Genomic DNA, 16,965 nt, shown 5'->3' with positions numbered 1-16,965 from the left:
ACATCGGAAACCTTTAGTAAAATGGAGGCTTCTCAGATGGTGAGATAACTCCTGGAAATTACTGGATTAGAATGGCCAAAGGTATAGAAATAAGTCCAAGAAAATGGCAGGCTGTCTTCTTCTAATGGATTTATTACAATCTTTGCAAGTAATGTTTGCTGTGGTCTGGAACCACCTGGCAAACAGACAACTATCAGAAATGCAGCCAATATTATATACAGATAAGACCTCATGGTGACATGCACAAATGAAATACACAGACGACATACGTAAAGGAAATTAAATGAGCTCAGAGATACCTTCAAACGAGGCATAATAATGCATAATAATGCAATATGTACATACAGCCAGCCTAAATAGCATGTTAGTAATGATTAGTTTGCAGTCATAAACTCACCAAATATGCCTGATTAGCACGCCACACAAGTCGATAACATCAACAAAGCTCACCTTTGTGCATTCACGCACGGTATAAAACGTTTGGTGGACAAATTAAGACAGAGAAGGAGTGGCTCTCGCCAAATACTCTCATCATTGAAGAATGTTCAATACAAACAGTGGGATTGCTAACACTTGCAAAAGTTTGCGTCATGTTTGTCCCTCTAAAGAAACCATATTAAAACAAATAATAATATTTTTCCCATCCTTTTCTATTTTCATACAATTTTGAAAAAGCTGCAGGGAGCCACTTTGGGTCAAGAGCCGTGGGTTGCAGACCCCCGACTTAGGCCTACTATATTACTGTATTTTAATGTTGGTCATTTTGATGTTACTTGTAGGGCAAAGTGATTTCTGAGGTAGTACTTGGAGTATAAATTTTAAAAACCACCAAGGCCGCCTGCTCACTGTTAAAGACAATAGATGATTAGATTACCATGTACCACCTGTGAAATCTAATCACCTGCCAGCTGTGTCTCGCTGTCAGCACATGCCCCGCCCCTATCTGATGGTGTTCCGCCCTCAACACCATCAACAGAGGCGGTGACCTTTGCTCCTGCAAGCGCGCTGATCACACTCTCCCTCCACAAACGTTAATTATTTTAAAAAGAGAATGATACAAAAGAGAAAAAAAAAGTATGCATGTGTAAATTTATTCTGTTATTAACTTTAATTCACTTTCTTCTTTCCTTCACGGATCTAAACTTTACCACTCCCGGTAGTTTTTTGTATATTTTTATTGTAATATTTTCAGAATGTGTTTGTTCTATTTTTGGCCAAAGTAAGACAAGGAAAACAATCTAAAGTTGTCTTTATTATTTTTTTTTAAATGCCATGATTTTAATAGTCGTGCCCGCGTGTGCACAGATTTTCCTCAATGGGGCTCCTGAGCTAAAATAAGTTTGACACCCCTGAGTAGATGGAGCCCGCATGTATCAGTACCACAGTTTGAACGGGTAAGTTTATTCAAATAATGCAAATGTGTGTCATATTGTCGTCAGCATGACATTTTGACAAAGGATTGTTAGGGTTTTGATCTCAGAGTTTCAGTTTGAACATAGAAGTGAACGGTTTATTTCCTCGTGTTTGTGTCTTATTTGCTAGTGCATGTTTTGACAAAACAAGCCAGCTTTTGTAAAACATGTTCAAACAGTGGGCAAAAACTGGAATAATTGAATAGATTAACACACCATCTCCTAATATTTCAGTTTTTTTTTTTTTACAAGGTTCTAATTGGATTCAAAAATAATGTACCACAACTCAGAAGGCTGTTTATCTGTGCAACACTGCCACCTGCTGTCTATATAGCCAATTTGCCACAAAAACCTCAGCAGGCAACCTTCAGTTTATTCCAATGCATTGCTGTCAAGTTTGGTGTTACATAACAATTGTTAACAAAAGACGCACTCAGGATTTGTTTGAAAAGAAAACAGTGCCATGCCGAGAGGTAATTACTGTATTTTAGGATATGCGGTAGAAAGTGAATGAATGAACTTTATTTAGCTAAATGCTTGGTTGGTTTTCCTCCCACAGACCGATAAGCATAAACTAGGCCAACTATGTGAACTCAAAAATACCAAATGTTTGAATTTATTTTGTTCTTATGATGAGTGAGCACTAAAAAAAAAAAGTGACCAGTAAGAACCACTGGGGGGTATGGACTCTTATCAACTGTGCAATTATGTAATACCTGGGCGAATATAATCAAGATATTATAACGAAAAACAAAACAAAACAAACTAGTTTCATAAACTTGATCTGATTATAGCAGGGGTGTCCAAACGTTTTCTACTGAGGGCCACACACTGAAAAATCCAAGTATGTGGGGGGCATTTTGATACTTTTCATTTTCAAAACCAATGTATACATATGTTGTTTTTTTTTTACTTTTAAGGCTCCCCTTACGTTTGGTACCAGTCATAAAAATGTTCATAATAAATCATACATACATACATATATATATATACAGTACATCACATTCACAACACAACTGATGGTCCCAAACCCATTGATAAAGCAAGAAATTCCACTAATCAAACCTGATAAGGCACACCTCTAAAGTGAAAACCAATTTCAGGTGACTACCCCTTGAAGCTCATCGAGAGAATGCCAAGAGTGTGCAAAGTAGTAATCAGAGCAAAGGGTGGCTATTTTGAAGAAACTAGAGTATAAAACATGTTTTCAGTTATTTCACCTTTTTTCTGTTAAGTACATAACTCCACATGTGTTCATTCATAGTTTTGATGCCTTCAGTGACAATCTAAAATGTAAATCATGAAAATAAAAAAAAACGCTTTGAATGAGGAGAAAGTTTGTCCAATCTTTTGGCCTGTACTGTTTATATATATATGTTCATACAGTATATGTATACACACACACACACACACACACACACACACACATTTATATATATATATATATATATATATTAACGCTTAAATTTGGAGATCAACATCAGGTCTATTTGACGATATAAACTTTTTTGTTGTATGTTTAATGCCTATTTTGTCAAAAAGATACATACAAAAACACAAAATATGCTGCAATATATGATGTGAAGTAATTGTAGCCTTATTAAAAACATTTAATCCATTAGTATATTTTTGAGCAGTGAGTTAGGTTCCAGCGACCCCCGCGACCCCGAACGGGACAAGCGGTAGGAAATGGATGGATGATGGAGTTAAAAAAAAAAAAATACCACTAAAATTATTGGGGATCCAAAAGGGCCCCAGTCATTAAAATTTTAAAATAATATATGAATATTTTCTTACTTTAAGCGCCTACATCTCTAGATCATGGGTGCCCTAAGTGGAGCCCGGGAGTCAAATTTGGCCCACCGTGTCATTTCGTTCGACCCGCTATGGTTAATATATGTTCACACTGAAATACTTACAGTCGTGGTCAAAAGTTTACATACACTTGTAAAGAACATAATGTCATGGCTGTCCTGAGTTTCGAAAAATTTCTACAACTCTTATTTTTTTGTGATAGAGTGATTGGAGCACATATTAGTTGGTCACAAAAAAATTTCATAAAGTTTGGTTCTTTTATGAATTTATTATGGGTCTACAGCCATAGAATATTAAGATTAAGTAAGGACCACTGGGGGGTATGGACTCTTATTAACTGTACAATTATGTAATAACTGGGAGAAGTAAAGTGTATTATATTTATACAGCGCTTTTTCTCTAGTGACTCAAAGCGCTTTACATAGAGAAACCCGACATCTAAATTACATTCAAACCAGTGTGGGTGGCACTGGGAGCAAGTGAGTAAAGTGTCTTGCCCAAGGACACAACGGCAGTGACTAGGATGGCTGAAGCCGCAATCAAACCTGCAACCCTCAATTTGCGGGCATGGTACTCTACCAACCGAGCTAAACCGCCATGGATACATGGACGATACAGCAGAGGATTGGGAGAATGTCATGCGGTCAGATGAAACCAAAATAGAATTTTTTGGTATAAACTCAACTCGTCATGTTTGGAGGAAGAAGAATACTGAGTTGCATCCCAAGAATACCATACCTACTGTGAAGCATGGGGGTGGAAACATCATGCTTTGGGGCTGTTTTTTTGCTAATCGGACAGGACGATTGATCCGGGTTAAGGAAAGAATGAATGGGGCCATGTATCGTGAGATTTTGAGCCAAAACCTCCTTCCATCAGTGAGAGCTTTGAATGATTGACCAAATACTTATTTTACACCATAATTTACAAATAAATTCTTTAAAATTCCTACAATGTGAATTCCTGGATTTTTTTTTTCTTATTCTGTCTTTCACAGTTGAAGTGTACCTTTGATGAAAATTACAGACCTCTGTCATCATTTTAAGTGGGAGAACTTGCACAATGGGTGGCTGACTAAATACTTTTTCCCCCACTGTACATACATACATACATACATACATACATATACATATACATATATATATATATATATATATATATATATATATATATATATATATATATATCTCATTCACAACACTGGTCCCAACCCTATTGATAAAGCAAGAAATTCCACCAATCAAAATAATATAAAAACATTTTCTTACTTTAAGCGCCTAAATGTATAGATCTAGGATGCCCAAAGTGGAGCCCGGGGGGCTAATTTGGCCCACTGTGCCATTTCGTTTGACCCCGCCATGGTTAATACATTTTCACACTGACGTACAGTCGTGGTCAAACGTTTACATACACTTGTGAAGGACATAATGTCATGGCTGTCCTGAGTTTTCAACCATTTCTACAACTTTTATTTGTTGTGATAGAGTGATTGGAGCACATACTTGTTGGTCACAAAAAACATTCATAAAGTTTGGTTCTTTTATGAATTTACTATGGGTCTACAGCCATAGATAATTAGTTTTTATGTTGAATTATGACTGTCTATTGAAAAAAAATATATATTATTGGTATATAAATATTGGCTGTATGCTAATCATGAAAATGTAACTTAATGACAACAATGTATTCTTCTTTTGCTTAAATGGTGAGTTGCAGTATGACTTTAGAGTTTATACCGCCCCCTATCGTATCGGAGTGTGTAACAGAGTCTACTTACTGCTGTACTTTAGCGAAATAAAAATATCCCATTGTTGTATTAAACAATGTTGGGCCCTAAAAATGTTATTATACACGTTAAAGCATTTTGAAGAGGAAACAAAATACGATATATGACAACAATACAAACATAGTGACGCCATCAGTCGGCGACACCCTCCCACACCCAGCGCCAGCCTTCTGACATTTTCAATGACAGTTTTTGACAATCTTACTTGCTCGTTTGGATAACTGTGGTCATTTGTCCTGAAGACTGTCAACCATGCAGATATTTGCGTATGTCTCCTTACAAAGGGCCTTGCCTGTGATCGTGCGGCACGGCGCAAAACGGAGAGGTAAGCAAGAAGCAGGTTTACAACGGCTAAAAAAAAATAAAGCTAATCTTGCTAAAAACAATTGTCCGATAACTATGTTGGTGGGTATTACGTAACTGTTTCAATAATTGGTGTTATTTTACAACAAATGTAGCGTAACATAAGTTATGTAACATGGTTGCCAAACGGCTGTTTGTTAACAGGAATAGTGGTGGCAAGTGTTGCCAGGTGGGTGTTGGGAAGGACACACCGGAAGCTGAAAATCGAATATAGAGGGAAATTGTCTTACCTGTCGATTTGACGTTGCTCAAAGCGAGCTGTTACTGTAAAAAAAATGACCACAGACCATGTATAGTAGAACTTAAAATGCATTTTTACGTTTGAATAAACTACCAACACTGTCAATCAATCAATCATCCATCCATTTCCTACTGCTTGTCCCGCGGTCGCTGGATCCTATCTCAGCTGCATTCGGGCGGAAGGTGGAGTACAATTTGGACAAGTCGCCGACTCACGGCAGAAATCAATCAATCAATCAAAGTGTATTTACTTTGATTGATTTCTGCCATGGCTTCACGGTGGCAGAGGGGTTAGTGCGTCTGCCTCACAATACGAAGTTCCTGCAGTCCTGGGTTCAAATCCAGGCTCGGGATCTTTCTGTGTGGAGTTTGCATGTTCTCCCCGTGAATGCGTGTGCAATCAACCTATCATGGGGATAGGTTGATTGGCAACACTAAATTGGCCCTAGTGTGTGAATGTGAGTGTGAATGTTGTCTGTCTATCTGTGTTGGTCCTGCGATGAGGTGGCGACTTGTCCAGGGTGTACCCCGCCTTCCGCCCGATTGTAGCTGAGATAGGCGCCAGCGCCCCCCGCGACCCCAAAAGGGAATAAGCGGTAGAAAATGAATGGATGGATGGATTTCTGCCATGAGGCGGCGACTTGTCTCACGATACATGGCTCCATCCATTCTTTCCTTAACACGGATCAATCATCCTGTCCCCCTAGGAGAAAAACAGCCCCAAAGCATGATGTGTCCACCCCCATTTATCACAGTAGGTGTGGTGTTCTTCCTCCAAACACGACAAGTTGAGTTTATACCAAAAAATTATATTTTGGTTTCATCTGACCACATGACATTCTCCCAATCCTCTGCTGTATCATCCATGTATCCATTTTGGTATAAACTCAACTCGTCGTGTTTGGAGGAAGAAGAATACTGAGTTGCATCCCAAGAACACCATACATACTGTGAAGCATGGGGATGGAAACATCATGCTTTGAGGCTGTTTTTTTGCTAATCGGACAGGACGATTGATCCGTGTTAAGGAAAGAATGAATGGGGCCATGTATTGTGAGATTTTGAGCCAAAACCTCCTTCCATCAGTGAGAGCTTTGAATGGTTGACCAAATACTTATTTTCCACCATAATTTACAAATAAATTCTTTAAAATTCCTACAATATGAATTCCTGGATTTTTTCCCCACATTCTGTCTCTCTCAGTTGAAGTGTACCTATGATGAAAATTACACACCTCTGTCATCATTTTAAGTGGGAGAACTTGCACAATCAGTGGCTGACTAAATACTTTTTTGCCCCACTGTATTACAAAAATAAAAGTTGTAGAAATGGTTGGAAACTCAGGACAGCCATGACATTATGTCCTTCACAAGTGTATGTAAACTTTTGACCACGACTGTATGTCAGTGTGAAGATGTATTAACCATGGCGGGTCAAACGAAATGACACGGTGGGCCAAATTTGCCCCCTGGGCTCCACTTTGGGCACACCTGATCTATAGATTTAGGCGCTTAAAGAAAGAAAATGTTTTTATATTATTTTGATTGGTGGAATTTCTTGCTTTATCATAGCTCAGTTGGTAGAGTGGCCGTGCCAGCAACTTAAGGGTTCCAGGTTCGATCCCCGCTTCCGCCATTCTAGTCACTACCGTTGTGTCCTTGGGCAAATCCTTGAGTTTAAAGCTTCTGTGAAAGGATTGCAGTCTACCTTGTCTGTATGCACATGTGTGATGTGAGCAAATTTTAATGTTGTAAATGTGATGTTTTATGTGTTGTTTGCTGTTTTTATTGTAACAATGGTGCTGCCCTCTTGGCCAGGTCCCTCTTGGAAAAGAGATCTTTGATCTCAATGGGACTATTACCTGGTTAAATAAAGGCTAAAAAAAACAACAACACTTTAACCACCTGCTCCCAGTGCCAACCACACTGGTTTAAATGTAACTTAAATACTGGGTTTCACTATGTAAAAGTGCTTTGAGTCACTAAAGAAAAGCACTATATAAAAATAATTCACTTATTTATACAGCCGTAAATCACAAGTGTCTCAAAGGGCTGCACAAGCCACAACGACATCCCACATCAGGGCAAGGAAAAACTCAACCTATGGGCTACAATGAGAAACATTGGAGGGACCGCAGATGTAGGGACCAGGAATGGCGAAATCAGGCTAGAATTAAGGTTTTAGAATGGCCTTCCCAAAGTCCTGACTTAAACGTGTGGACAATGCTGAAGAAACAAGTACATGTCAGAAAACCAACACATTTAACAGAACTGCACCCATTTTGTCAACAGGAGTGGTCAAAAATTTAACCAGAAGTTTGCCTAGAAGCTTGTGGATGGCTACCAAAAGTGCCCTATTGTAGTGAAAATCACCAAGGGACATGTAACCAAATATTAACTTTGCTGTATGTATACTTTTGACCCAGCAGATTTGGTCACATTTTCAGTGGACCCATAATAAATTCACAAAAGAACCAAACTTCATGAACATTTTTTGTTACAAACAAGTATGTGCTCCAATCACTCTATCACAAAAAAGAAGAGTTGTAGAATTTCTTTAAAAACTCAAGACAGCCATGACATTATGTCCTTCACAAGTGTATGTAAACTTATGATCGTGATTGTATGTCGAGAGCAATGTTCACATTGCACCACAAACCTTGAGATAAACGAATAATGCTTTTACTCTTGAATGGGCGTACCTTCAAAGTGTTCTGATGTGCCAATAATGAAAAATTGCATTCCTGTGTGTGTGTAATTGCAGCGTGCCCGTGGAGCTCACGATGGTACAGTGTGGTTCTACCCCCTCGGGACAGCGAGGAGAAGAAGATGCTGCATCGCATTCTGCGTGTCGACCACGCGGGTGAATATGGCGCAAGTCGCATCTACGCCGGCCAGATGGCAGTACTGGGCAGGTCTAGTACTGGACCTCTCATTCAGGTATGACTATAGCCTTCCTTAGGGCAAAGCGGAACTCTAACTTGTGGCAGATTAAATAATGTCAGCTATACCAATAATCACCGAAAGATGTTGTTGCTCAACTGATGGGATGCAAGCCAAAAATTACCCAATCATAGGTGACTAGTTTTCTATAGATTGATTTAAACTTGTTGTGTTCAATAGATTAATTTAAACTTGTTGTGTTTTTTTTCTGGTATCCTATGTATCCTCCCGCGGTTTGCAGTGAAGCATGTTTAGCTATTCCTCGTCCTGCAGGGATGAAACTTGTAAGAAACTTACTTTTTTTGTCGCCATGGAGACCAAGATTAGTGATTTAGAAGTAGCTAAAACATTGCCGATGGACGTTAGCCGCTAGCTAGCTAGCCATGTTTTAAAGCACCTCTTGCAGAGCGTTGTTTTTGTGTTACAGCTTTACCTATATTGTTAGTTTTTAAGCCAAAATGCATCCATCCTCCCTTTTCTACAGTAGGTGTAGCTGTAAACACTCCATGATTGTGCGCTGCTAAACATGCTCCTCTGCTCGTAAAGCCAGCAATATCACAGCTTGACGACTGCGCTCTGTCATGCCTGTTCGTACCGTTTATGATTCATTAGGGTCGCGGTACTTTATTAGTACCGGTATACCGTACAATCCTAATATATATATATATATAAATATAATAGGCACCAGCGCCTCCCGCAACCCCAAAGGATGGATGGATATATATATATATGTGTGCCTATATATATATATATATATATATATATATATATATATATATATATATATATATATATATATATAGGCACACAGAATGTGTATGTGTGTATGTATATGTGTGTGTGTGTTTGTGTATATATATATATATATATATATATATATATATATATATATATATATATATATATATATATATATATACATACAGACACACAGAATGTGTATGTGTGTGTGTGTGTGTGTGTGTATATATATATATATATATATATATATACATATATATATATATATATAAAATAAATTTATTTTGTTACTGTTGGCTGATGTCAAAAAAAAAATCATTGTGCTTCTTGCTGGTGTTTTTTGTTGTTGTTTTTTTGAATGTGTCTCAGGCCAATGACAAAGGAGTGAAGTGACGTGAATTATGTTTATATAGCGCTTTTCTCTAGATAGATAGCTAGATAGATAGTACTTTATTGATTCCTTCAGGAGAGTTCCTTCAGGAAAATTAAAATTCCAGCAGCAGTGTACAGAGTTGAGATCAATTTAAAGAAAAAAGTAAAAAGTAAATAATGGGGGTTTAAAAGGAAACAAAATAGAGAAATATTACAAAAAGAATAAAAACAATGGGAATAACAATATAACAGTAAAATAAGAATATAACAAGACAAAGTAGGAAGTAGTGACCATGTTATGAAAACGTATTGCACTGTTAATGTTTTGCATCCCCTGTCATCCTAATACCCCCCCGTCCCCCGTCCCAGAGAGGAGTTGTACAGTCTAATGGTGTGTGGGACAAAGGAGTTCTTGAGTCTATTGACTCAAAGCGCTTTATTTTGTGAAACCCAATATCTCAGTTATATTTAAACCACTGTGGGTGGCACTGGGAGCAAGTGGGTAAAGAGTCTTGCCCAAGGACACAACGCCAGTGACTAGGATGGCGGAAGCGGGAATCGAACCTGGAACCCTAAATTTGCTGGCACGGCCACTCTACCAACTGAGCTATGCCGCCCCGAGTTATGGGCCACAGAGGGCCTCTCTGCTGCACTTTGGGCACCACTGCTTTAGAAGTTAACTCTCTATGGCCTTTATAGTCTTATAGTCTTGTAGTATATTTTATTCATCCTATGGTTACATATGGGATGCGAGTCACATGGTTGTCTTATGTCAGTGCCGGAAGTAGTAAAACCCGCTGTTCACCTGGCGGGTTTATCCTCTGTGATAAAAGAGGAGATGAACCGGGAAGTCCTTTTATCATATATTACTGCCTTTTTACATGTCAATGTCTACTTTTGTTTGCACAATAAAACGAAAACACAGAATCCGTACTTTTTGAGCAATGTACACACACACTATTATTTGGTCATGTACTCATGGTTGAGGGAAGAGCTTTTGATGTTGGATGCTCGAAAATGTCCGATGCATTGCGACCGTTCAGGCATAATGCATTGTTGCAGCTCGATGATTTTTGTGCACGTCAAGTAAAGTGCGTTTGCCAGACGAGCGGGTGTAGTGCGTGGCGGGGTTTCGAGAGCGGCAAATTTGAGGCTCAGGAGAGAGCGGCTTATGTGTGTTCAGAGGTGAAAATGCATGCCTGTTGGCAGGTCTATTGGTCACTTTCCAGGAGGGGGTGTCACTGATGTCCACTCATATTTTTTTTTCCTAATATTTTCACGATCAACCAGTATGGTCACAATGATCGATGGGTTGGCGATCTCTGCTGTAGTGCATACTGTACATATGTTTTTACTTTACAGCCTTTGTTCTCATTAAAAAAGTATAACTGGTTGTTGGTGGTCGAAGGGGCGCTAAGTTCATATTGGCAGCCACACTTCTGTCAGCCTACCCCAGGGCAGCTGGGGCTACAAATGTAGCTTACCACCATTAAAATGTGAATGTGGATTAACAGAATGATAGGTTCACAGTTCTGTCTGTACAGCGCTGTACAGTTTCTACAAAAGCGCTAAATAGATTCAATCTAGAACTGTCCGATACGCCGCTGTACAGAGTGGTACACAGACGTAATGAGAAGTACAGAGCAGTTGTATCTCCCAGTCATACTTGCCAACCCTACCGATTTTCGCGGGAGACTCTCGAATTTCAGTGCCCCCTCCCGAAAATCTCCTGGGGCAACCATTCTCCTGAATTTCTCCCAGACAACAATATTTGAGGTGTGCCTTAAAGGCACTGCCTCTGTGTGCCGGCCCAATCACATAATATCCACGGCTTTTCACACACACGAGTGAACTTTTCACACACACGAGTGAATGCAAAGTATACTTGTTCAACAGCCATACACGTCACACTGAGGGTGGCCGTATAAAAAACTTTAACACTGTTACAAATATGTGCCACACTGTGAACCCACACCAAACAAGAACGACAAACACATTTTGGGAGAACATCCGCACTGTAACACAACATAAACACAACAGAACAAATACCCAGAATCCCTTGCATCACTAACTCTTCCGGGATGCTACAATATATATCCCCCCAACTCAACCCTTCCCGCCACCCTCGCCCACCTCATCCTACTCATGCTTTCTCAGGGAGAGCATGTCCCGAATTCCAAGCTGCTGTTTTGAGGGGTGTTAAAAAAAATTAAGCACTTTGTGACTTCAATAATAAATATGGCAGTGCCATGTTGGCATTTTTTTAAATAACTTGAGTTTATTTCCATCCATTTTCTACCGCTTATTCCCTTTCGGGGTAGCGGGGGGCGCTGGCGCCTATCTCATTTTGGAAAACCTTGTTACATTGTTTAATGCATCCAGCAGGGCATCACAACAAAATTAGGCATAACAATGTGTTAATTCCACGACTGTGTATATCGGTATCGGTTGATTTCGGAATCGGTAAGTTAAGAGTTGGACAATAACGGAATATAGAATATCGGCAAAAAAGCCATTATCGGACATTTCTAGTTGTGATGCCAAAAAATATCGAGGTAATCATAGTAGTATCGACTAGATACACTCCTGTACTTGATATCATTACAGTGGATGTTAAGTGTAGGTCCACCAATGGTGTTCGTTTACATTTTGATGCCAGTGAGCTACGGTGTGTAGTGGAACGGTACATTTCAGAGGTGGTATAGTACCGAATATGATTCATTAGTACCGCGGTACATACTAATACTGGTATACCGTACAACCCTCATACAAAGGTATCGGTATTGGTTGATATCGGAATCAGTAAATAAGAGTTGGACAATATCGGGTTATCGAATATCGGACATCTCTAATTGAATCCATTAATATTATTATTATTATTATCGTTATTTTTAAATCATTTTTCAAAGACACTATTTCTTCTTGCAGGAAATGTGGGATCAAGAAAAAAAACACCTTGAGAAATTTAACGAAATACTGGCCGAAAGCCGCGTCCGGCCCACCGTGCTGCTACCCCTTTGGAATGTTGCTGGCTTTTTATTAGGTTGGTGTGACTTTTAAATGTACAGTACAATGGAATATTAAACAAATGCTAACATGTGTTTCATCATGTATGAAAGTTGTCAAAGATTACATTGAGATCCTAATATGTTGCTTAACTACTTTGCCAGCTGTTGCTTTTATAGTGCTGATGTTTAAAGTATTTTAAAGGTATTTGTCATTCCATCACTCTCTGAAAGGGGCGTCGACTGCATTGTTGGGCAAAGAGGGGGCCATGGCTTGCACTGTGGCAGTGGAGGAGAGCATCTCTGAACATTACAACAGCCAGATAAGAACTCTGATGGAGCAGGACCCAGAGAGATACACTGAACTATTAAAGGTGACTGCTTTCTGTTGGTGTTCAATAAGTCCATGAAGTCTGATTTTATTCATAGTTTTTATATATTTATTTTAGGTCATAAAGGAATTTCGAGACGATGAGCTGGAGCATCATGATACAGGATTAGAACATGACGCTGAATCTGTAAGTGTGAGCAGCGGTTGAACATCTGTCTTCGTTTCCTAACATCTACCGTGGGCAATCTTATACTCTCGTGTCACGTAGCTTGCGTTAGAGAAGTCGTCTGGCCCCTCCCTTTGCGTACCCGCCCACTGACCCTGACGTGCAACTACCAAAAATTATAGTTTCGTAGAGCTGTGATTTAGGCCATGTCCACACGAACACAGATACTAAATAAACGCATACCGTATTTTTCGGGCTAAAGTGGCAGTTTTTTTCATTGCTTGGCCAGGGGTGCGACTTATACTTAGGAGCGACTCATGTGTGAAATTATTAACACATTACTGTAAAATATCAAATAATATTATTTAGCTCATTCACGTAAGAGACTAGACGTATAAGATTTCATGGGATTTAGCGGTTAGGAGTAACAGATTGTTTGGTAAACGTATAGCATGTTCTGTATGTTATAGTTATTTGAATCAATCTTACCATAATATGTTACGTTAACATACCAGGCACCTTCTCAGTTGGTTATTTATGCGTCATATAACGTACACTTATTCAGCCTGTTGTTCACTATTCTTTATTTATTTTAAATTGCCTTTCAAATGTCTATTCTTGGTGTTGGGTTTTATCAAATAGATTTCCCCCCAAAATGCAACTTATACTCAAATGCGACTTAAATATGTTTTTTTTCCTTCTTTATTATGCATTTTCGGCAGGTGCGACTTATACTCCGAAAAATATGGTACTTATCTCTGCATTTAGGCCTCTTGTCCACACGCAGACTCATAATTTTGTCTTTAAAAACGCAGACATTTACAAACGCTGGCCAAAGTGTAGAGATCTAAAACTCTCCGCTCAGCGTATGAGTGTACACGGCACAAACTGAGACTTGCTATGACGTCACGGTTGTGCGCTGTCATTTCCAAGCTCAACAACACTGCCTTGCTGCCTTTGAACACACTATAAGAGGATTTACTGTATGTTTGAAGGTAGGTTATGCTGGGCGATATTGCCTTTTTTTAATATCGCAATATCTTTAGGCCATATCGCGATATACGATGTATAGTACGATATTTTGCCTTGGCCTGGAATGAACACTTGATACATATAATCACAGCAGTATGATGATTATTTGTGTCTACAGTAAAACATTCTTCTTCATACTGCATTGATATATGCTACTTTTAAACTTTCATGCAGAGAAGGAAATCACAACTAAGTCAATTGACCAAAAGTGTATTTATTAAAGTTATTAAGCAATGGCACAAACATTCAAGTCATTTCCAAAACATAAATTGCAAGATTGTCAGAGACATTTTAAGTGTCAAATAAAAATTAGCTGCATAATAGGAAATCAAATAGTATTCGTCCTTCACCATGTGGTAGGTTATTACGGTTATGAAATTCTCTTCATTCTCTAGCGAGCGACTTTACAAATGATGCTACATATTAGCAGTAATGCTACTTTTTATAGCAATGCTTTTTCCCCCCACACTTGACAAATTACGGTTGTCCGTTCGACACATTCCCACTTAAAGCCAAACCACAGCCAGACGATAGAAACCCTGCTGTTTTTATCAGGACTTAAGTCTTCCTTCATTTGTTACCAGATCCGCACCATCTTTCTGTCGTACGGCTACGTTAGCAGCTAACGTTAGCCACGCCGCTACCTCTCTGCTCTGCGAGGGCGTCTATGTGACGTATGTAAGAAGGTGCGCCTGCTTGTCTGTGAGAATGAGAGACAGAAAAGAGCCAGGAGAGCCTGAAGTGTAATGCCCGCAGCTAAAATCCTGCGTGAGAACGTATACTCGAATATTACGATATAGGCAAACCCACGATATATCGATATATCGCCCAGCCCTATTTGAACGTAAACATGCAGGTCTTTTCACTCAACATTAATAAAAAAGACATCAAGTTACAGCTCTTGTTATTCCATTCTGTGTTATATGTGTTTTATGTTGCACGGTTGCACCAAGTAAAATTCCTAGTTTGTGAACCTGTTCTCAAGCAATGGCAATAGAAACTGTTCTGGTTCTGATTCTGATCAAAATGGGTTTGGGATACGATTGCTGTCGAACCTCCAACTGATGGGACAACTTTGACAAGCAAGACTTTTTGCTCTGTGTCATCAGAACTGTAGATGGAGCCGGGGGCGACCGTGCTCACACGTAAAAAGCAACCAAGCAACTAAAAAAAAAAGGATTTAACATCCTCCTTGTAGTGTGTACTGATGTTAAAGACAATATATACTTCTTTGCACATGTACTATATAACTATATCAATGATTAAATGCTTTATAATTCCCTTAAACATGCAAAATGGTTTCCTTGGCTCGTTAGTGCGTGTTGGTTTTAGAAATAATGTACACTTCACTGCACATGCAATACATAACCATGTTGCGGAACATGTTATAATTCAATGAGTGTTGGGTTTCAGCAGCAAAGGCGTGCATGCCTTTGCTGCTGCTCCCAGGATTCTGTGTAAGTGCAGGCTGATTTTAAAAATAATGTCCATGTCATTTTACATCGAAAGTCGATCAAAATAAATATAATAAGAGGTGTAATATTGCACCAAGTCAAATGTTACTGCTTTTTTCAGGCTTTTTGATTGGACCAAATGTGCATGACAGCAAGTGTATGTGTTTGTGTGTAGACATTGACAGTTTTGAAACTACATTTGTGTGGATGGAGATTATTTTAACCCCAAATATGCGTTTTTGAAACTCCGTGTTCGTGTGGACATGGCCTCCTTTGTCAGCTTTTGCCGAGGAGGGTCCCTCAGTACAGGAAAGCAGACGTTAGATTAAATTATTGTATGAGATAAAGCAACTGATATTGTGTACTCTTTCAGCTTGTTGTGTTGTCGTTGTTGTGTCTGGAAGAAGTCACACAAAGTACGACAATGTTTTTAACTTTTATTTCCCATCTTGTGGTAACAACAGGTACAATTCACACATGTTCTGTCTGTCTTTTTTGCTTATAAACAACACTTCTTCATTCTTCGCCAATCACCTTTTAGGCACGGTATGTTCACAAACAATAAACTATGATCATCAATAACACATGAACATAAACATTGACACCAGTGGGTCGTTTGAATCGTTTTTTAACAGTTGTCTTTATTTTTCAATTACATAACTTTCTCCTGTCCCATGTTCCGAACGGCCAAGTAGCTTTGCAAATTCGCCCGTCTTCTGCCAGCGACTCCTTGCGGAGTCCATTTTCACGTATGTCTTTTCCTCTGGTTTGTGAGTAACACAGACATTAAAAGTAAACTGATGGTTTTGAATGATTAGTTCCAGTGCCAACAAAAATGTTGATGTTACAGTTGTCATTGGTAAATATCTAGTCATCGACGGCTCCTTCAAGAGACACTGCCCTTTAGTGTTTTGGAAGAGAATTGCAAGTTAGCACCAGTCCCAACGGAATAAACAAATCAAGACGCTGTCAGAAAAAACACAAGCTACGTGACGCGAGAGTATATTTCAGCCTTTACCTGCACAAAATGCGCTGCATATTTTGTTCTAAACTAAGTTGTTTTCTTCTGATTTAGGTACCTGGATACTGGCTACTTAAAAATGCCATCCAAGTAGGGTGCAAAGCTGCCATATATGTTTCTCAACGTGTCTAACTTTGTATATATGAAATAATAAACGTGTGCTTGTTTTAATAACTTGACCGACTTTTGGATTTAGTTGTGAATTCTATGAATTTGTGCTTTTAAAATGAACCTAGTCTATTCAACACCACCACCTGCACTACCTTAGTAAGAAATATGGTACTT

General features: G+C 39.0%; 1 protein-coding gene across 1 annotated transcript; it reads left to right on the top strand.

The window, feature by feature from the left end:
* Positions 1-5,127: 5,127 nt before the first annotated feature.
* On the top strand, positions 5,128-16,854 carry coq7 (coenzyme Q7 homolog, ubiquinone (yeast)). The gene is made up of 6 exons (XM_061880997.1): positions 5,128-5,338; positions 8,380-8,555; positions 12,600-12,714; positions 12,911-13,050; positions 13,126-13,194; positions 16,735-16,854. The coding sequence occupies exons 1-6, from the start codon at positions 5,266-5,268 to the stop codon at positions 16,810-16,812; spliced, it is 651 nt and encodes a 216-aa protein (XP_061736981.1). The 5' UTR covers positions 5,128-5,265; the 3' UTR covers positions 16,813-16,854.
* The last annotated feature ends 111 nt before the right edge of the window (positions 16,855-16,965 follow it).

This window comes from Nerophis ophidion, linkage group LG20, assembly GCF_033978795.1.
Source record: "Nerophis ophidion isolate RoL-2023_Sa linkage group LG20, RoL_Noph_v1.0, whole genome shotgun sequence".
Classification (NCBI taxonomy): domain Eukaryota; kingdom Metazoa; phylum Chordata; class Actinopteri; order Syngnathiformes; family Syngnathidae; genus Nerophis; species Nerophis ophidion.
The sequence above is the reverse complement of the archived record's forward strand: the minus strand, read 5'-3'. Positions and strand labels throughout refer to the sequence as shown.